Source organism: Panthera uncia, assembly GCF_023721935.1.
Source record: "Panthera uncia isolate 11264 chromosome A3 unlocalized genomic scaffold, Puncia_PCG_1.0 HiC_scaffold_11, whole genome shotgun sequence".
In the NCBI taxonomy this organism is placed as follows: domain Eukaryota; kingdom Metazoa; phylum Chordata; class Mammalia; order Carnivora; family Felidae; genus Panthera; species Panthera uncia.
In genome coordinates this window covers 65,387,643-65,410,103 of record NW_026057578.1, presented here as the reverse complement: position 1 = coordinate 65,410,103, position 22,461 = coordinate 65,387,643, and the positions used below count along the sequence as shown (strand labels likewise).

At 41.1% G+C, this 22,461-nt stretch overlaps 1 protein-coding gene across 3 annotated transcripts; it reads right to left on the bottom strand.

Annotated features, from left to right (window-relative positions):
* Positions 1-175: 175 nt before the first annotated feature.
* On the bottom strand, positions 176-21,820 carry MSH6 (mutS homolog 6). 3 transcript variants are annotated; one of them, XM_049651446.1, is made up of 10 exons: positions 21,474-21,742; positions 11,318-11,541; positions 8,893-9,062; positions 5,106-7,650; positions 3,023-3,291; positions 1,827-1,944; positions 1,383-1,472; positions 760-914; positions 452-651; positions 176-348 (listed from the first exon to the last, which is right to left on the bottom strand). In XM_049651446.1, the coding sequence occupies exons 1-10, from the start codon at positions 21,725-21,727 to the stop codon at positions 267-269; spliced, it is 4,107 nt and encodes a 1,368-aa protein (XP_049507403.1). In that variant the 5' UTR covers positions 21,728-21,742; the 3' UTR covers positions 176-266. The 3 variants fall into 3 exon arrangements, with proteins under 3 accessions (XP_049507403.1, XP_049507402.1, XP_049507404.1); XM_049651445.1 differs by having other exon boundaries at positions 11,342-11,541; XM_049651447.1 differs by lacking the exon at positions 176-348 and having other exon boundaries at positions 474-638; positions 11,342-11,541; positions 21,474-21,820.
* Between the last annotated feature and the right edge of the window lie 641 nt (positions 21,821-22,461).

The following is a 22,461-nucleotide window of genomic DNA, read 5'->3' as shown; positions in this document are numbered from 1 at the left end:
GCTCCCCCTCCCCCATTTATGTGTATTGGTGACAGTGGGTATAAACAGCCTGAAAGTGTATGCATGTACCATAACATCTAGACTTAATATATTGTGGAGTATTCAATAACCATTATGTAGAAGGTAGATAAGAATTAAAAGGGTTTAATTTCCTAGAAAGAAAATGGAAAAATGGTCATTTTTAAAAAATAAAGTTTATTAGATCATAATGTTGTCTGAATTTTACCACCTTTGTCAAAAAGTCAACTCAAAGCTTCCAATGTAGTCTATAATTCCTTAATCAAAGTCAGCAACTTAGGGACAGCTTCAGCATCTATAGTCGACCTTTCACTAGCCAGGCAAACTTCCCTTAAAATTAAAAAAAAAAAAAAATTGAGTTCACATCAACCATCCCCCTTTATGGTTTTAATAAGGTTGGCTGCATGGCAAAATTATATCCAAGTATAATTACCGAAATAATCGCAGTGACTGGGTCATCTTCTCAAATTCTCTTGCTTTTCTATGTCCCTTTTGAATAATCTCCTCTGGAAGATTAGCAAGCTTTGCTGCATTAAAGCCATAGCTTTTAGGACAAGCTCCCTTAATGAATTTATACAGGAAGGTAATAGTCTCCTGGCTGGGATCCTCACATTCATTTTCTACCATGCATGCCTAAAAAAGAAAAATATTTTATTACGTTATATTCATGTGCTAGTAATGGAAGTACCTGACTTGATTCCCTCAAAAATCTAACCTTTTGCATAAGCAATTTACACATACCATGTGTCCCAGGCGCACTGCAACGTTTTGAGAATAATCTTCCACTAATGAATGGTAATGGGTAGAAAACAATGTACGACACTTTATGTTCTCAGCAAGTTCTTTAACAACTGCATTTGCTATTGCTGTTCCATCAAATGTTGCAGTACCTCTTCCTATGAAAGTAAAATATGCATAAATTACGTATCTGCCTAATACCCAAAAGGATCTACCTTACAATAGAAAAAAAAAAAAAAAAACGAAGATAGAACAGTAACATCAATTAGTGCATCCAAATAATAGGCCCTGTTTAGCTAAATAGGTCTGGTCTCATTTAGCAGCACTTGTAGTGGGGTGCATTTCTTCAAAGCATACTGTTCAGGTACCAGTCATCTTCAGAAATGTCCTATTGGTTTCTCCTTAAATATCCGTATTTTGATAGATTAATTACCAAGGCTTGAGATCTCTTAATACTGAGAACTTTTTCACATTATCTCTTCAATCTCTTATCTCCAACTATGGTCTATGGCGCAAAGGTGAGTGCATTCTTTTAGAGAACTGTCCTGTCAACCATCTTCAAGAAAAGTAATTCTTTGTACTAAAGTTTTAAAAATAGCCTTCAAATGGAAATTGTAATGTCTTACCTAATTCATCCACAAGCACCAGAGAATGTGCTGTTGCGTGTGTAAGGATACTGGCAGTTTCACTCAGTTCAACAAAAAATGTACTTTCACCTAAAACACACACATATGTGAAGGAGAGCTTTAAGAATCCTAAAACAGTACATTCATCTTTAAGGTTCATATTCTTTGAATCCATGAGCTACCCAGGTTAAATCTTTTTACACAGATTATGCATGCAATTCCTGAAACAATAAAATGATTTCAAATGTCTGAAAGCATTCCAGAAGAAAAACATCAAATTTAAATGACTCATATGCAGGCAGATATATTTATCATTTAAAACATAGAAATGAATTGTCAAATTCATCAGATGTCTGATATATCTGAAGGCAGATATGTTTATCACTTAAAACACAGAATGAATGGTCAAATAATAAAGCCTTTTAGGTGGAAAAGAAAACTCACCTGACATTATTCTGTCTGAGGCACCAAGTCTAGTAAATACTCTATCAATAGGTGTGAGCCTGCATACTTCAGCAGGTATGTAACAACCCGTCTGGGCCATTACAGCTAACAGGCCAGCCTGTAAATGGAGGGAAAGGTCATTTCTAATTGGTATTAAAAACATAGATACATAGACAGATACAGATCTATATATATCCAGAAGACAGCAACGCCAAGCTAATAAACATTATCTTTCAAAAGAACAATTATGGTAGGAGTCAGGCACTCCTAAAAGGCACAGCGAAGCCTAGAGAAGGCAAAAGGCTTAGGGCCTAACTGGCTTGAAAACCTCAGCCTGTGAGGTCTGAACCCACTACATCAGTGATTTTTAACCCTGGCTAGCTACACAGTAGAATCACCTGGCAGCTCTTTAAAATTGCTGATGCCTAGAAGCAATTCCAGACCAAATCAATCTGGGAGGATGGAACCCTCCTGCACTTTGTCAGGCTCACCCCATTTTCATTTTTTAAGATCACCTGGAGAGCTTGACAGAAATACAAAAAAATCAAAACCGATCAACTAGAACCGTACTGTCCCTTGCTAGTTAGGAAATTTGATGACCATAAGTATAAGATTATACAGGAGAGCAGGGGGTCAGCAAACATTTTCAGTTCAAGGGCCCAATGTCTCAGTCACATTTTTTTTCCTTTTTATAACCCTTTAAAAAATATAAATCATGGTTTACCTCAGTGGCCGGCCAACCCCTTACGTATTTATTGTCTTCCCTAAAAGCAGTTTCCAACAGTTACTCGAGGTCATAAATTTTATTTGCTTTCCTATCTGAACAAGTCGGTCATGGTTTTTTTTTTATAAGGATTCCCACAAATGAGTCTAATTAAAGGACAAACCTGCAACATTTTCAATCGTTATGAATATACCTACCTTCAGAGGAAATGAATCCAAAGTTTATAAAGACATAACTTGAAATCTCCCTTGCCTTTTTATTTTTCTAGCCTTTTTAAATATAGGCTTCCTGTACATCAGACATTTGATGAAGTGAATATAATTCTGTTTTATAATACATTTTTCCTTTGTTTCCTAGTATTCTAGTGACTGAATTCTGTTATTCATGTGCTATTTGGAAAAGGGCCTAAATATGTAATATATTCCTAAAGCGTACAAGTAACTTTGTTGTAAAACCTTAAAGGTCAGTTTACCTGTCTCATGAGTGTCGACTTGCCCCCCATATTAGGTCCAGTAACAAGCACACAATAAGCTTTGCCATTTTCCTCCTCCTCTTCCTCACAGCCTATTAGAATGTCATTAGGAATAAAGTCATCTCCAAAAAAAGTCTTCGTAATGCAGGGATGACGTGATCCTCTAAGGTCCAAGAAGGGGGGTGTGTCTTCTTCTGGAAACAGAATTACTGGACGACACATAGGGCCATCACCCCCTCGACTGTAGTTAGCCAGGCACAGTAAGACATCTGTTAAGGTAAAAGTGAGGCTTGATTTTTGAGGTCTGATAAACACAAAGACCCAACTAAATAATACAAAAAGCCTGCTGGGGATTCTGTGTCTCCCTCTCTGTCCCTTCCTCAGCTCACACCGTCTTGTGTCTCTCAAAAGAATAAACGTTAAAAAAAATTGTTTTTAAACAAACACTTTCTCAGTGGAGGGTGGTGGTATGTTCTACTTGCTTTTTAGACATTGTGTTTTTTCTTTTCTTTAAAAGGCACTCCAGAATACATAAAATGCTTTGTTAATGCATTCAATAACCTAAAATCAGTCATCAGCCTAAATGTTTTAGGGGTCTTCTATTATAGCATTTGTAATGAAAAGAGAACTCTCATTTTTGGCCCCAAATCCCACTTCTCACCCAATCTCAAAAACACTTAGTCCCCTAACATACAGACCAGAGGAATGCCAGGGGAAGCTAAGAGATACAACTGGGAAATGCTATACTGACCTATTTTACTTGATCTAATCCTGGAGCTAACACTTCTTAGAAGCAGAATGTTTTCACAATAGGCACACTGATATAAAACAATTTTTTTTTTAAAGTTCTTTTAAATGTTTATTTTTGAGAGAGAGACAGAGTGCAAGTGGGGTAGGAGCAGAAAAACAGAGGAAGACACAGATTCTAAAGCAGGCTCCAGGCTCTGAGCCATCAGCAGAGCCTGACACAGTGATCAAACCCATGAACCTAAGATCATGACCTAAGCCGAAGTCGATACTTAACCAACTGAGCCACCCAGGTGCCCCTAATATAAAACAACCAAGAATAAATTCACAATTTTGAACACCTGTGCTGAGGGAATTTTTTTTTTTTTTTAAATTACCCACTGAACTATTCAAAGCTGTATTGGTTTAAGGAATATATGTGGCACAGGGGCGCCTGGGTGGCTCAGTTGGTTGAGCATCCAGCTCTTGATTTTGACTCAGGTCGTGATCCCAGGATCGTGGGATCCAGTCTCTGAACGTGGACGGAGCCTGCTTGGGATTCTCTCTCTCCATCGCCCCTCTCTACTGCTAGCATGCACTCTCTCTGTAAAATTAAAAAATTAAAAAATTAAAAAATGTGGTACAAAAAGGATGCCAATTCTGGACAGCCATGTTCAGGTCAAAATAGTTCTGTTACAAATTTGGTTACTGTGTTTTTAAACCACAGGGAAAAAACCTAAACTGAAACACCAAGGGTTCCAAATAAGTTGGCCATGAAATTTAAAGAAAAAGGATATTAAGCTTTTGAAAAGGTTACCAAATTACAAATCTATAAATCAGGGCTCTGAGAAATCAACTGCAGGAAAGAAAGTGTGATAATTTGGGCTAAAAGAAAAAAGATTAAAATCTTGAAATATGCATGTAAAGAAAAGAGATGCACTGATAATCAGAAAGGATGCAAAAGTTAAAATTAACAAGTGATGGGCCAAGATTTTTTAAGCTTCTATTTTTTGTTAGACTAAATTAAAACAGTATCAAATACTAAAAAACTCCACTGTAAAGGAAATTTGATCTAAAACACATTGCCTCATTAAAAGTACTAAAAATATTTTTTTTGTTCAATTATTCAAGACTGAGTAAGGCCAAAAAGTGAACAACTTAAATTGCTATGGACAAACTAGTCATTTTGTCTAGTGAGGAGGCAAGCATACACACATCAAGATGTATATACCTTGTTATCTATGTTCAGAGATACGCCTCAGTGGCAACTCTCCAATGGATGTAAATCTTAATGTACAACTAGGACATAATGCATCACTAACCAAAGCTTTAGGAATAAACTTGTTCAAAGTCTTACCCAATACTGCGATGCACTCAACAGCAGACTGCCAGTCTTTGTAATTTTTATCAAAGTTATAGAAGAGTCGCCGCATGCAGTCTTTCAATGATACGTCTCTCCGCTCTTCAGCGTTTATCAGATTAGCCAACTTCTTCTCAATAGTTTTGGTCCAGTATCGTTTACAGCCCTTCTTGGTGGATTTCAACTCATATTCTTCTGGCAAATTACGAGTGATGAAATTCTCTGGAATTTCCAACTGGTAACGGTTCCTGCCAATCCCCCAGTAGACAATGGTCCTACAGCCAATTCGACTGCGCTGTTTCTCCAAGTATTCCAGGAGGCTCTGTTCATTTTCTCTTATGTCAGCAAGAGCTTGGTCATAATCAGGGTCAAATCCTGCTTTGGGAGTAATTAGTCCAGTCCTTCGAGCCTTTTCATGGTCAAAGGCTGTATCCCATCGGTTCAGTTCTATAGTCAAATCAGGAAAACGGCCCTCAGGATTTTTTGTCTGCAAAGTAATGACTTGCTTAAGGATTTTAGACTTAAAGTTGTCAGCAACTTCTTCCATAATCTCTATAATTTTACATATTACTTTGAATCCTTCTAGAGCAGAAAGAAAATCAATAATCTTTTTTTTGCTGTATGTAGTTTCTTCATACATTATAGCCCTGCTATCTGGGTGGTTCTGGCTCTTCAGGGGAGACCCAACATTATGAATTTTACTCAGCAGCCTCTCAAGGTCTGGAATCTTCTTTAGAAGGTCTGCAACATCAGAGATTTTGTCAGGCACAGCCATGAGGTCTTCTATAGCATCTAAACGATCATTGATAGCATAAGGGCTACAGAGTGGGGCACAAAGCCACTGCTTTAGGAGCCGCTTACCAAAGGGAGTATGGCAAGTATCAATCTTTTCTAGCAGGGTCCCTTCAGTAGAACCATTTGTTCCATTCAGGAAAATCTCCAAGTTGCTTAATGTCACAGCATCTAGCACCATCCGTTGATTGGCTTTTGCAAAAACAGCACCAGGTCTTGTAGCACTAACCCTGTCAGAATCCAAGGGAATGTATTCTTCAAAATTAGCCATTGATAAAAGCTCTTGATCAATAAGGCATTTTTTGAGGTAGAAGACACAACCACCTAGAGCAGAGAGGGCCAATTCACTCTTCTCTCCTGGTGTTAACCCAAGAGAATCAGACTCTGAGGTCATACCTTTAAGCACCTGGGGTAACATCACCCCACTGTCCTCATTTAACTTTTCCTTAAAATATGCTTCTTCAAGGAGAGTTCTCAAAGTTTTGGCTGCATCCCAAAACTGGGAGCCTGGTATCAGACCTTCCTGAAGAGAGGAGGATAATGAACCCTTCAGAATCATCTTAGTTTCTGTTGAGAGATTTCCTTTCTCAAACAAGACTTGTACTGGAGGGTAGTGTGCCACTAGAGTCCTAAATCTAGAACAGTGGCGATCGTCTGGAAACTGACCTATGAAAAACTTTCCCAGTGAGGTATCAACAAAGCATACTCCATACACTCGAGTGTGGCCAGAGGAATCCTCCTCTTTTTCTTTGAGGCTAAGAAGATACTTACTGTAGTTCTCAGAGGGGTCACCTTCCAGTACACTGTAGGTCTGTGTACCCTTGGTAATGACTCTACAGATCTCCCTCCTCACCACTCTGTCATACTTAGATATATGTGCCATCTTCCGGCATCGTGCCTCCATCATTTCCGGGGTCTCAGTCTGTTCCACTCGTGCTACTTTATAGCCCTTCTGAACCAGAGAATCAGAGTATCGGCCAAATGCAATTTCAGGGAAACCAGAATGAGCCCAGTTGCCTTTCATGAATACCAGCCCGAGTTCATTGACTCCAATAAGAGCATCCATGTGGTACAACTCATAAAACTTCCCCACCTTATAAAAAATAACAAGATCAAAGTTCTGAGACTTAATCTGCCACCACTTCCTCATCCCAGGAGTACAGGAATTAAGGAAATCCTCAGGCACATAGAGTGTGGATGCATCAAAATCGGGGTGATCAGGTCGCCTCCTGTGGAGATCTCGTCTCTTTTCCTCCTTAAGCCACTCTAAAGTTTCATGATACCAGAAAGTGGGGCGACTACTATCCTCACATCCTCCACCAGTGTGGGCTTGAGATTCAGAATTCTGAGGGGCAGAGAAAGCACTCAGAGTGCTCTTGGTTTCTGATGAAATGCCAGTTGATCGTTTGGTGGCCAAGGGCATTTCCTTCCTTGAACTTTTCCTTTTGAGAGCGCCATTTCCAGACACCATTTTCTTCCGTTTTGAAGCAACTTTGACAGGGCTGTCCAAGCCTTCACTGTCACTGTCCCCCACTCCACTGCTTATTTCATCACTGCTTCCTTCCTCCTTAGCATCTGGCTTGAATTCCACATCAGAGCCACCAACATCACTCTCAGAGTCTGATATGACCCTTCGTTTTTTTATCTGGCGGCTACTTCGCCTAGATCCTTGCACCTTAGGTGGCACTTCTTCTTCACTTTCAATTTCCTTATCTTCTTCACTCTTATCTGATGAGTAAGTTGCACCTACCTGGCAGGCAAGGAAAGAGTTATTTAAATACAAAACAATTTGGAAAATTACAGTACTGCTGTGAAGTATTTCTCAATACTTCCTATGTCAAGAGAAGAACCCATCTCCAAAAATGAGAAACTATTTTTTTCCTCAAAGAATATCAGTTTCAGTAGTATCACATTACAGGATTAAGTGATTCTATCATGACAGTTCTATCCTATATAGTGATGCAGCCCATTAGCATGACCGTACATCACAAATGCCCGTAAGTGATGCCCCCAGGAACAGTCAGCTGTGGAAATAAACAACTTTAAATAACTCCATTATCTTTCTTCCAGGGTCACCTCTCCTCTTACAGATGGACGTATTACGAAATTTGCCACTTTATAAATTCTTAAGTGTTAAGAAAGCAGTAAGCAATCTCTACTGGTTCTAGTCCTTGCCCTTCCACAAACCAGCTGTATCTTCTTGGGCACAGCACATTCACTTATCGTGGATCTCCCCCATACGTAAAGTCACAGGAGGCTAAATGATTTCTGTATTACCATCCAGTTCTAAACCTTTGATGAATGTTATGATCCCTGCTCTCAACCTCAAACATAAGATTAAAAACACTTTTCCTCTCATTTCTCTTAAAATACCCATTAGATTAACTTGTTTATTCCCTATCTGTAATAGAATCTCTTCAGCACACCGCTCAGTAATTTCTTAAATTAGAGAATAATGACCATGTTTGTTTTAAATGAACCAATTATTTCTTCCTTAACAGATTTAATTCAGTCAAATAGTGACCACTAACATTTGAAACCCAGGTTGTATGTCAAGGTTATTTAACCTTTATTCTCATCCATACAAAATACAACAACAAAAAAAGGAATGAACACATAAAACCAAGCAATTAATTACCAGGGCTTGACCACACCCTCCTATAGAGGCTTACTACCAGATACCATAACCAATTTTGTCACCATGTCCTTACTGTCCTGAGCTCATTACTTGTTACCAAAAATGGTTCTACCTCTTACACGATGTGTCCTCCACCAGGCTTGAAGCTGTAAAACTTAAGCAAAATGACTGCTGAGATTCTAATCTAATTTAACCTACAGTCCTGAGGAAATACAGACGTATGTGTACAAATATTAAAGTGTATATATATATGCAAACAACATATAAATAAGAGAACATCACTTTGCATATCCACCCCCTCCTTCCATCACTCTCCCAACAGAAGTAACAACTGACTGTTTAACAATGCCCCACCTCCATCTCTTCTTCTTCCTCTGGTTCTGAGGGCTCATCACACACTGCCAATTCAAGCCTCTCGATCTTGTCTTTATTCAAGGCTTCATCTGCACGTTGCATTGCTCTGAGTATTTCAGGCTTTGAACTATAAAAATGACCTCCTTTTTGTGCTTCTTTCGATTTTGAACCTAAAAAATTTACATTTAGATTTAATTTATATTTCTTAAGCAAATCTTATTCTTATAAATAGGACCTGTTGGTGGGGTAGTGGACTCAACCTACAACACCTGTCCTAATGAAGAATGATGAGAATCTAGTTTTTAATTTAATGACCCATTACTTCTGATTAATAGACCAGGAAAGCCAACAAGGAAGGAATTCTCAGGGAAAAAATTACCAGTGAAACTTAAATTACCTATTTTACCTCCTTGAAGTTGCCTTAACTGTTGGGTCATCCAGGACCACTTCATCTCTCTTCTAATTTCTTGGGAAGTGGCCCTAAATAGATAAAGCCCACCTCCTCTTCAGGTGAGGCATGACATGTAAAAGGTGTTTGTGTTGAGACCCTTTTTTTATTACTTCAGGAAGGCCAAAACTACACCCTCAGTTAAATGGAGTTATGATACTAAGTTTATCCCTAAGTTAAATAGGATATATTAAAAACAAACCAAAAAACAAACCAAAAAAAACCCTCTACTGGTAAGGATACTAATATTTTGGAAGGGTACCCCATTTCAGACTTTGAATGTTTTTTGTTTTCAAGTGAAACTGTCTTGTTTTCAAGCAAAACTCTTTCTTTACTCCTTGCATTTAAAGAGCTATAATTTTAAATGACACTATCCACTGAGCAAAAGATTAGATGCAGAAGATCACAAATCTAATGGCACAAACTAGGAATGTCTGTTTTCTTCTAACCAAATATAATGAGAAAACAAACCTGCATTTGTCTACATTTGAAAGCTCCAAACATGGCGTTATTTCCTTCTTTCTACTGAATACTAAAACTAAGTACATGCTAAAGTGTCATGGAATTTGCAACTTTAATGAGCTGCCTAAATAAAATAAAGGTACAATTTTTCATTTTTCTAAAGAGCTGCACCAACACTACAAAGTTAGGATAATCAAAATCCATTGGAGGGTGGCTCCTAACTTCTCCAGTGCCTTGTTTGCAGCTACACTCACCCCCCAGCTATCTAATGACATCATTCCACGAAAAACCCTGATGCAAACTACTTTACAATCCTAAGACCAAAAAAAAAAAGAAAAAAGAAAATTAAAAACCTACTTTTCCTCATCCACGCTATTGCAATGATTTAGAAATTTAAAGGGCCAAATGCAGTATGCAGAGGGTGCCTTTACAAAATAATGACAACATAAATGCAAAATTTTTTGGTATTTTTAAAGTCATACTGCCAAAGCTTTGTGTAGAATCTCCAAATCAGTCCTAGGAAAAGATCTTATTTGTCATCTAGTTCAACTCTCTCACTTTATACATGAGTGAACAGTATCTGAGTTGCTTTGTTGGCCAAGATTATACAGCAAATTAGTGCAGGAGACAGCACCAAATTTCCAGATTCTCTTTCTGTCCTGCAGGTCAGATTTCTGTGCAGACTGAACTTTCTTCAGTATGCTCTCCTTGCCCTGCAGGATGAGCGGTGCTAGGACCAAAAGGCATGATTCCCAGAGATTCCTGGGAAACTGACCCTTATTCTGACTCCAAAACACTTGAGTTCAACAACATCCTAGCCTGGAGAGTCTGGGGATAACAGATAAGGACTTATTCATCATCAAGTGTATGTACAAGCACTGAATCCTGCGAACATCATGTGCATGCACTATATAATTCAAGAAACTGAGAAGGTGCACCTGGCCCAAGTGAGGCCCCACAGGCGGGAGTGCTGATGTCTAGGACCATAAAAAAGCTGGGCCTGGAAAAAGAAAGTTATGGTTCCAGAAATCTGATGTGAAACTCACCTCAGACGTAATCATAGGTGAGGATTTTGAAGGCCAGGTAAGCATGCATCTCCATCTGTCCCTAGAGAATGACACTGATTTATATGCTACATATCCTGACTGCATTGCCTTTCTCTTGGACCCTTGAAGATGAGGACACTGTGTCAATTTACCTTTTTCATATCTGAATTTGATATTTTGGTCCAAATGAGATCTAATCATGAAAACATTTTTCCTTTAAAGGCATGATATTGCCATAAGTCAACTGAAAAGACAGAAAAATTCCACTCCATGCAACAAACCTACTGAAGACCAGCTACAGCATCTTATATTTTCCCCATCTATCTTATCCTTTTCCCATGCTGGAAGCATTTCCTGCCACTCCTGAAATTTATTGGCATAAAATACACTTAATTTCACTGTATAGGAGACGGAGACACTTGTGCTCACGTGCATGCGTGCTTGCTCTCGCACACTCTCTCTCACAAACATTCTGCAGAGTGGACTCCCTTACCTGTATATGGCTTTAATAGCCTTCTGCTAACCCAGCCCCTTGTTGGGCTGTCATCAAAAAACTGTACATGAACTCGGACAGACTTCCCTTTCTCGCGGATGAATGTTCCATCAAAAGGGTGGTTATAAACCAGGCAAGGCCACCAGGGGTAACCCTCCATCTTGGCCCAAACCAAATCACCTGGTGAGAAGTCACAAGAACTGTTGCCAAAAGGAAATATATAACTTGGTTAATATTTGGTTAAGTTGCATTCAAGGCAATTACCTACAAATAAAAGCAATTCCAAGGAAGGTATCATTAACACTCCTATGAATTCTGGCATTAATATTCAAGCATAAAAATCCTAGAATTAATGATTTTTAAAAATCAGATGTTCAAGTCATTTTAAAAACATAAGCAAATATCACAATGCTTATTATTTAACTATTAAGACAAACACAAATATAATGAATTCTGGTATTAAGGTGAGAAACTACTCAGAATCATTCAAAGTTTAAAAACTATAGCAGAATTCTGGTAGAATAACAATGTTAACAACAAGACTCATTGTACATGCTCTCCAAATTATAATGCATCACATCAATGCCTGCATACCACCATATAGTATATATCAGGAACAGGACCTGACCCACAGTATTAATAAAATACCAAGCATACTATGTAATTTGCTAATGATATTAAATATTACCTCATTAGACTCTGCTTGGAATCAGTCTCCAGTCAAGCTCCTATGTATTCCACACATTCCAAAAGCTACCTAGCACACTACTATCCTTCACTCCTAAAAATCTAGTTTTATGGAAAATGTCAGTAAAGTGCCTAACATCCCTGAAGTATTGAGTACATATGCCTTTAGACTCGAAAACAGAAATTCAATCTTAACAAAATGATTTGGTCCTGAAGGTTTCCTGAGAAAGGGAAAGGAGGAGAGGGTAGGGAGAGAAAAATCTAGCTTAAAAGACTACAGCAGATGTACACCTGAAAATAACATAACACTGTATGTTAACTAATTAAAATTAAAATATAAAAATAAAAATTAAAAGACTACAGGACAGTCCCTCAGTGATGAGGAAGCCACAACAGCTGATAAATTCTGCTCAAGTACTATATACCAAGATTTTCTAAACTTGCTTAAAGATTTCACTGAATAACTGCAAAAGTGAAATAAGTATGACAAACGGAACATTTTAGAATAGCTTCCGTTAGTCACCTGGGGCCACTGTATTCAGACCCAATAACGAAATTATTCCTTTTCTTCAAAAATGTGAATATGGAAACCCCTAGGCTAGACAATTAGAAGAGAAAAACAACAGCATGATTCAGCTGGGACTTTTCTCAAGGGCCTTTACAGTATATGCACTCTTAAATCTATAGCAACCTACACAAGCAAAGATCTATAAATACTGCCATCAAGCTCACCGCATAGGTCATCTTTAACAGGAAGCTGTGACTGTACAATTTCAAACAAACTTCTACTATTAAGTGCCTCCTGGCTACTAACATCCATTAACAGGAGACAAAGACCCTTACAGCTGTGCAGAATGGTTTGTTTACAAGCCTCCCTACTGTCAAGCAGTCTTTCCCTTGACTCCAGCCAGGTAGCCACTAACCACACAGCCTTTGTACCAAAGTACCTGGGACTACCCTAAAGCTGGCCTTTTATTTCTGCTGCTAAAGGAAGGAAACATCTTTTGTCTTTGTAAAGACACTAACAGTTGTGAGTCTGAACCGTGGCAATAATTTTTACAAGATTGGCCAAAGAGCAAATACATGTTATTTCAATGAACATGTCTCCCCTCATGAAGCGTATTTCTGTATAGTCTTGAGACATCAGGCTTCAAATTGTGTTATCCAAGCAGATTTTTCTGAACGGGGGACCAGTTGGGATACCTATCTGTCAAGCCTGGCTGCCCTTCTCAAAGACACTTAAATCCCTTAAAAGATGGAGACTCAGGTAAGGTTTTGGTGTGTTTGTAGCTAAGCCTAAACCCCATCATTGGATAGTTTGAGGCAGTTTCTCCCCAAGTATTGAAGTTATTCAGTATACGTAGATGAGCCTTGAGCCTGACCATTATGGAGCGAGGTTTACAAAGTGTTCTTGGTTTGGAGTGCCTGGCTGGCTGTCGGTGGAACATGAAACTCTTGACCTCAAGGTTGTGAGTTCGAGCGCCACATTGGGTATGGAGATTACTTAAAAAATAAAATCTTAAAAAAAAAAGCGTTCTTGATTTGTGAAATTAAAGACAACTATTCTTCTTGCCTGTGTGTACAGAGTTATGCAGGGTAAGGACTAAGGGCTGAACTGGACACCAGCTGTTTCATTACATCTGTGTCTTATAAAAGTTACAAATTCTCAGGGCGCCTGGGTGGCTCAGTTGGTTAGGCGACCGACTTCGGCTCAGGTCATGATCTCACAGTTTGTGAGTTCGAGCCCCATGTCAGGCTCTGTGCTGACAGCTCAGAGGCTGGAGCCTACTTCAGATTCTGTGTCTCCCCCCTCTCTACCCTGCTCACGTTCTGTGTCTCTCAATAATAAATAAACGTTAAAAAAAACATTTATAAAAGTTACAAATTCTCAAGAATGGAGTTAGTGCATAACAGACTGACAAGAATGCATGTTAGTAATACATTTTTTAAGTTTATTTATTTTGTGACAGCACAAGCGGGGGGGGGGGGGGAGAGGGAGAGGGAGAGGGAATGAGAATCCAGAGCAGGCTCCACGCTGTTAGCACAGAGCCCAACGTGGGGCTCCATCCCACAAACCATGAGATCATGACCTGAGCCTAAATCAAGAGTCGGACACTTAACCAACTGAGCCACCCAAGGTGCCCCATCTTGGTAGTACATTTGAAGTTCAAGGGAACAGGATGCCTCAAATCCAGTGGAATTCTGTTTTGCCTGGTATGAGGCAACAGAGCACTTGCAGGAATCTCAGTTTTCTTATGGGATCCCAGAAAAACTGTCACGACTAGATCAAAATTCTTGAGCCAAAAATGACATGGCCACACCTGCCTCCTGAAAATTCCTTTCTATCCTCAAGTAAGAGTAACTCAAGTTTCTGAGACCCAAAGACATGAAAAAAAATTTTAGTTTTATACCTAAACTTAAGATGTAATAAAATATTACTGTTTTAACATGAATAAGTTCATTAGTTTTATCCCAAAGGAAATAACTTGAGCTAAGTAAGACTCAAGTTATTAACTGCCATTTATACAAATGTAGTGCAAATTGTAAAACAAACTGTACAGTGGTATTCAAAGGTCTCAAAAATAATTAGAAAAGATAAATTTCCAAAGCAACCAATTTAAAAATTCAATGTCTTGGGTACCTGGGTGGCTCAGTCAGTTAAGCATCCAACTCTTGATTTTGGCTCAGGTCATGATCTCACAGTTCGTAAGATTGAGCCCCATGTCAGGCTCTGTACTGATAGCAAGGAGCCTGCCTGGGATTCTCTCTCCCTCTGCCCCTCTCCTGCTCATGCACACTCTCTCAAAATAAATAAATTAACTTAAAAATTGTTAATATCTTTAAGTTTATCTTGAAAGGCAGATAGCCATACTTACTGGAGGAAAAAAAGCGTAAAAAGCTAGTTTTGAAATAAATTCCGTATTTGTAAAGTTAAAATTAACTGTTCAAATTGTTTTTCAACATCACCATACCCTAAATATAACCTTAAAGAATCTTACACACAATCTAACTTTTCTGCTGTTAGGAATTGGCAGTAAACTATAAAATGCTAAGGCTAAAATGTTTAGTAATATGCACTGTTCCTCTACTAATGCTAAAAATGACATTTTAAAAATTCCGGCCCAGGAAACAGTGGTTTCCAGCCAAAAAGAGAATTAAGTGGGTAATAAAATACACTGTTGTATATACCGTGTAATAAAACTAGGTATTTTAAACATTTCAATTAAAAATTTTCTTCACTTAATGCTAACAGAGTTCTTATTAAATCTATTAATTTTGTGGGTACACTCCAATTGTTTAAAGGTAATTTTAAAAATTTAATCTCAAAATAAATAAATAAAATAAAAATTTCTAGGAGTTGTGTAGTTTCCAAAGAATACCAAAATAAAAGGAACATATATTTTAATCCATGCAAATATTCAGGTTTTCCTACCAACACTAAATCCTGTCTTTTAAAATATGGAAATATAGGGGTGCCTGGGTGGCTCAGTCAGTTAAGCATCCGACTTTGGCTCAGGTCACGATCTCACAGTTTTTGAGTTCGAGTCCCACGCGTCACTGAGAGCCTGCTTCAGATTCTGTATCTCCCTCTCTCTCTCTGCCCCTGCCCCACTTGTGCTGTCTCGGTCTTTCAAAAATAAATAAATGTAAAAAAAAAAAATGGGGGGGGGGGGGGGCGCCTGGGTGGCTCAGTCAGTAAGCGTCTGACTTCAGCTCAGGTCATGATCTCGCAGTTCTTGAGTTCAGGCCCCGTGTCGGGCTCTGTGCTGACAACTCAGAGCCTGGAGCCTGCTTCAGATTCTGTGTCTCCCTCTCTCTCTGCTCCAGCCCCACTCACACTCTCTTTCTCAAACATTAAAAAAAAATTTTTTTCTTAATTTTTTTAAATATGGAAATATAATGCAATCTTGAAATATGCTATAATTTGAATACCTGCCAGTTTTTCATACACTGGTTTTCATAAAAGCCTGATAACCCTATGAAAATCACATCCACCTATTTCACTGGCTCTACTTAAAACTTTGCCCGACAGTCATGTATTAACTGTATTTTAATATTTAGCTATGTTTTCTGACAATCTTAACATTTTTCACTTTTCATATAACTGTATTAACAAGAATCTTTAGCCCTATGCAAATCAAATTTGAAAATATCTGGGCCAAAAAGTCACCTCACATCTAAATATTTTATTACAGGGGAACCTGAGTGGCTCAGTTGTCGGCTCAGGTCATGATCTCACAGTCTGTGAGTTCGAGCCCTGCGTTGGGCTCTGTGCTGACAGCTCAGAGCCTGAAGCCTGTTTCAGATTCTGTGTCTCCCTCTCTCTCTGACCCTCCCCCGTTCATGCTCTCTCTCTCTCTCAAAAATAAATAAACGTTAAAAAAAAATTTTAAACATTTTATTACAATGTAAAATACACTGGCTCTTCCTAAAGCCCAAGCTGAAATGCCAAAATAAATACTGGAATGATATCTTACAATATACTTATAAATAAGATCTAAATAGGGTGCATGGGTGGCTCAGTCGGTTGAGCTTCCGATTTCAGCTTAGGTCATGATCTCACAACTCATTAGTTCAAGCCCACTTGAGCTCTGTGCTGACAGCTCAGAGCCTGGAGCCTGCTTTACATTGTGTCTCCCTTTCTCTCTGACCCTCCCCTGCTTGTGCTCTATCAAAAATAAACATTAAAAAAATTTTCTAATCCAATTATGACTTTATATGTTTTTAAAGTGTTAATATAAATGTTTTTAAATCTATTTAAGTAATCTCTACATCCAACATGGGACTCAAACTCACAACCCCAAGATCATGAGCTGCAGGCTCTTTCCACTAAGCCACCCAGGCACCCCAGAAATGTTAATATATCTTAAATGTTTAATATTCTTGAGATTCTAAAGATAGTGTTAAAAAAAAAAAAAAAAGGAAAAACCGGATAGCTCAGAAAAATAAATGTAAAAGCCTTCATACAACTAGGGTGCCAAGCTGTCTCAGTCTGTCCAGCATGCAATTCTTGACCTCAGGGTCAGGAGTTGGAGCCCCATTTTGGGCATAGAACTAATTATTAAAAAAAAACAAAACTCATACAACTAAAACTGAGAAATGACTTAGTAAAGCTAAATATATATTGAACAGATCTTTAAAACTATGCTTTAAAAAAAAATCACGTTTTTGCTTTCCTTTTGGTCCATAATTTTGTTGTCAATTACTGATTATGCCCCCAAATTTATAATCAATTTTGAGCTATCTACTTAAAAAAAAATTCAGTAGGTACCAAAGCACTGCTAGAATCTGCTTCTATAAACAATAAAAGAGTCAAACAAAAATGTGCATATAACACAAAAGCACTTTCAGACCAACTTCAGAAATCAGCTACCAGTGTTTGCACCTAACTCTCAAGGTGGACCATTAGAGCAGACTTCCTCTACCCTCAAATAACTAAATGCAGTACTGAGAAAAGAGAAGTAATCAGAGCAACTAATTCCAAGGCCCCTACAAGACCTACCCCCCTACCAGTACACCTCTGCCCATATATACCCTTTCCTTCTCCTTCAGCTTGGGTTAACTGTTACCCATCACTTATGCACTAAGGATCTAAGGTGACCATATAAACTGTCATCCAAACTGGTGTCTACTATTTTCTAAACAGGATCAGAAAAGAAACCTAAAGGAAATTTTAAAAAAACAAAAACAGGTTCTTTGTGGAGCAGCTTAATTCCATGCAGGGATGGAGAAGGGTCATCAGAATGAATGTTTTCAAAAGTCCTGAGGTGATGTTAAAAAGTTGTAAAAGCTCACAAGAGGCTCCCACAGACCAAATTATGACAAGCTGAGCATCTTTAAATACCCGTTTTAATTATATCAATTAAAACAAGTTAGGTCTGTGAAACTGAGCCCACAGGATACTTTTTAAAAGGGCTAGAATTCTTTCTCTTACAATAAGTAATACTATATTGATGTCATATTAGTTGGAAAAGTATACTGCTATCTACAAATACATTTAACTATGAAAATTCTTAGGAAAGGACTTACAACTAGTACAGACAAGGGTGCTTAAAGATTTGCCAGGTCTGACCACTCCTCCTCTGTGAATGTGGATGGGGCATACACTTCAAAGAGAGACAATTATCATTGAGATAAGATTGTAAAAAATAAACTAGCCAAGATTTGTAATAATAATTTTAAAAAGCCAGATTCAAAGTGCTCAAATTTTAAAAAGCCATACATATTACAGCTCTCTCAATTATCTTAGTCAAAAATAAAGAAAAAGGGGGTTCATGACTGAACCCCTACACACCTCTCAAAGGCTCACATCTCCTTTCCTTCAATCCACAATTTGCTGGACCTTCTTCCTGAACCAGCTTCCTAACACCCCCTTATTCCCACCATAGCCTAACTCCTGTCTGTCTGCTGGGTTTCACCCCGAAGAGATGAAAGCCTACCCTGTCATATATACTCTCTTCCCCTCACCAAAGCTCACAGAGCTCATACACTCTGCTCCTACTCTAAGAATTACTCTTTTGCTTGTTCTATATAAGGTTGTATCCTGGACCCACAATGCCTAATACTGTGCTTGGCAGAGCAGGTACATGGGCATTTGTTGAATGAAGGTCAAATCTATATACTGGAGTCTCTTCAGAAGCTTAGTATCAAATGCTGATCTTTCTTGAATACTCTGGAAACAGTCCGTTTAGCAGGTGGTCAAGTGTAAACAATGTCATGTTTTTACAAGTCTCCTGAATTCAGACCTCAAAAAAAAAAAAAAAAAAAGGAGCATGTACTTTTCTTTCTTTTTTTTTTTTTTAACGTTTATTTATTTTTGAGACAGAGAGAGACAGCATGAACGGGGGAGGGTCAGAGAGAGGGAGACACAGAATCTGAAACAGCCTCCAGGCTCTGAGCCGTCAGCACAGAGCCCCACGCGGGGCTCGAACTCCCAGACCGTGAGATCATGACCTGAGCTGAAGTGGGCCCCTCAACCGACCGAGCCACCCAGGCGCCCCGAGCATGTACTTTTCAATACATAAAACACAACCACACAATAAATACGTCCTTTTAGCATGGATGCAAGAATAGTCAACTCCTGTTCAAATAAACATTATAACACATCTTGCATTTCTTACAATGAATGATGAAAAATTTTATGAAAAACAATGTTATGGAAGATACACGTTAGAGGAGGAAAAATGTTTTTCCTCTAGCCTTCTGAGTTCTTGGCTAAGACCCGCAGTAATAAAAGATTAACGGAAGAAAACCAAACTGAGGTTTATTAACATGTACACCTCCTGCATACATTGGAGATACTGAGGGAAACAGTTAACTCCCAGAGATAGCTCCAAGTTACCACCTTAAATACCATCTGCAGCTAAAGACAAAAGAAAGATGGAGGAGGGGTGGGGAGAGGGACAGGTACCAAAGGGTACCAGGGAAAGAACACCCAACAAGTGTTGATTGTTATGCAGATTTAAGTCAGAACCATCTCCATTAGAAACGTTTTATCCACTTTTAGTTATCTTTCCTCTTCCTGGTTCAAAGCAGGAGACATCTTTACAAATGGAGGTTTCCCTTATAAATGTAAATTGATGAGTAAAGTACCCTTTTCAAGAACTGCTCTAGTGTCTGCTGTTTCTCAAAAAGAAAGCTCAAGGGGCGCCTGGGTGGCTCATCAGTTGAGCTCTTGACTTCGGCTCAGGTCATGATCGGGCTCAGTGCAGCTTAGGACAGACTCCCGCTGCCCCTTCTCCGCTCGAACACTCGCTCTTTCTCCCAATATAAATAAACTTAAAAAGAAAAAAGAATTTTGACAATAAATCTCATATATTGAAAAAAAAAAAAAAAAGAAAAAGAAAAAAAAAGAGCCCCAAATAATCTTTAAGCCAGAGGCATACCCTACTACTCTTCACACAACTACATAAACTCACTGCCTGAAAGGGTCGCTTAAAGGAAGGTAACACTATAATTTACACTTGGACTTCACAATCTGTAGGACACCTAAAACTAAAGACATTGGGATTACTCAGAACCACTAACACTTCAATCTTGAATGAGTTGGGTTTTGTTTTTTTTTCTTAACCTCTATTTCTTCATCCTTTCAAACGGCTAGCATTACATTTTGTGCCTAATACAATACCTGGGATACAGCAAATACAAGCTTTTCAAAATGTCGCCGCTTCTCCTACAAAAGGCCAACCAAGCCGTGGAACAGCACCGAACTGCTAGGAGAGCTAGGACACCTCCCGGCCGGATTCCCCACAATCGTGGCGGTATATCCCTGTCCAGGGCCAGCTCAAGGCCTTTCCAAGCTCACTCTCAACTGCGAAAAAATTACAGTGCCCCCTCCTCCCATGGAATCGTCAACAAAAGAGACACTGTATCATAACATCTTTTTCAACTCCACACGACACTTCCACCACGTGTGTCAAAATTAACACGGCTTCTAAATTCTCCATTTGTTGGTGCATGTTCGGCCTACCTATGGGATGACCCAGCCGGATCCCAGCACTTTCTGCTCCCCCCCCCCTGCCCCGCCCCACCCCGCCCTGCAATTCTCCTTCCGACCAATCGGACCCCTCGGTCTGCGACGTGATACACCCCCGACGCACACAGCTCGTGGCCCACCCCCACTCCCACCTCCCCAACAGCCCACACAAGCAGGCCGAGGGCCCATCGCCCCCACAGTCTAGGCGTCCAAGGCTCAAGTCAAGCATCAAAGTGTGTTCCCCGAACGTCTAATGGCCCCCAGATCACTATCCCAGCTCTGAAGGAGGAACCTCCTCCTCGAATCCCAGTCACTGCCGCCCCCCCCACAACCTCTGGGCTGCAAGCGTTCATCCTCCCCGCAGACATTCCTCTTTCCCGCCACCCCTCCCCCGCCGCAGGCAAACACCACCCCCTCCCCCGCCCTGGGTGCGCACCCCGCAAGGAGCTTGCAAAGCTCCCTTCTCTTCCCGCCCCACCCCCAACGCTCCCATCTCCCCTTTCTTCTCGCTACCCCAACCAGTTTGCACTCCATCTCTACCGCGGCCTCCCACCTGGCGGAACGCATCTCTTCCTACGAAGTCTGCACGTCTCCTCCCCCCCCCCCCCCCCCCCCCCCCCCCCCTTCCTCCCGCCCCGCCTACCATCTCCCCCCCCCCCCCCCCCGCCCCCCCCCCCCCGGCGGAACGCATCTCTTCCCACGAAGTCCGCCCCCCCCCCCCCCCCCCCCCCTTCTTCCTGCAGCCAATTTCCTGCTGCCCTGTTTACAATCTACGCCCCCTAACGCCAAGGCTACGAACTCAACCCCTGCACTGTTTCAAGCCAAGTATACAGCCCCACCTCCTCCGAACCCAAGGCCTGGCTACGCACCCCGCAATCCTCCAAAGCAAGCCTCCCTTCCCCAGGCTCCCTGCGCCCCGCCGCTGTGCCCCCGCCCTCGCCCCCCCCCCCCACACACACACCGCGCTACCTGTGGGGGGCCGCGGGCGCGGCCGACTTCCGCAGCCCTCCATTGATGTTCCTCGCCTCGGGTGGCGACGCAGAGCCCGCTAGGGGCCCAGGCTCGGCCTCGCTCCAGGCCGCATCCCCGCCGGGAGAAGCGGAGGCCCGGGTAGCAGCGGCGGCACCACCGCCTTCACCTGAGGCCCTGACCGAGGCCTTGTTAGCATTATTCAGCGCTGGAGACTTGGGGAAGAAGCTGTACAGCGTGCTCTGTCGCGACATAGCGACGGCCGACAAGGCCCAACCGCTCGGTCGGACCCAGCGCCTAGAAGCTCGGAATTAACCGCGCGGCGACTGCTGGCGGGAAATCTGGGGGGAGGTGCGCTGCGCAGGAGGAACACTGGCCCCAGCGGCCAATCGACAGGCGCTGGGGCGGGCGCAAGAGGCGTAGCGGCCCGTGCGCGACCTGCCCCGCCCCCTCGGGGCGCCAGGCGACGTGAGGAGAGGAGGGGCTGGCAGGCCGCGCGGGGCCCCCGCACCCAGGGCAAGAATGGCAACAGGCCTGCTGCCCTCCCTCCGTGGCTGGTCGAGGCAGGAACGCTCGGGCCGGTAGCCGACGGCAGCCTCGGAGCCGCCGCTTCGGGAAAGCCAGCCCTCTGTGGAAGGGCGGTGGCGGGGCCGTGAGCTGGGGGAGAGCACGCACCGCGTGGGCATTAGTGGCCGGGGTGCAGAGGGCTAACCCAAGGGCCGGGGAAAGCGGCCCTTGCGGAGAAACACCTTCCCGCGCCTGCCTGAAAAATTCCGTGGTTAGAGCGCTTCCGCCAGGAACTCGAGGGAAAAAAGAATTGAGTCTGCAGTGAATCAAGCCCCCTGTTTACCCTGAATTCTCAGAGTGTTACACTTAGTAGGCACTTGATACACTGCTAAGTGGCAGGCACTTTTTTTGTTTGTTTGTTTGTTTAATGTTTATTTATTTTTGAGACAGAGCATGAACGGGGGGGGGGGGGGGGGGAGGG

Bases quoted from the DNA above. Each gene is read 5' to 3' on its own strand.
- MSH6 (XM_049651446.1), bottom strand. From the start codon at position 21,727: ATGTCGCGACAGAGCACGCTGTACAGCTTCTTCCCCAAGTCTCCAGCG. The intron at 1,945-3,022 runs GTAAACTGACCT...CTCCATTTACAG, and splicing joins AGTCGACACTCATGAGACAG to GCTGGCCTGTTAGCTGTAAT. The intron at 1,473-1,826 runs GTGAGTTTTCTT...TGTGTGTTTTAG, and splicing joins CTCAGACAGAATAATGTCAG to GTGAAAGTACATTTTTTGTT.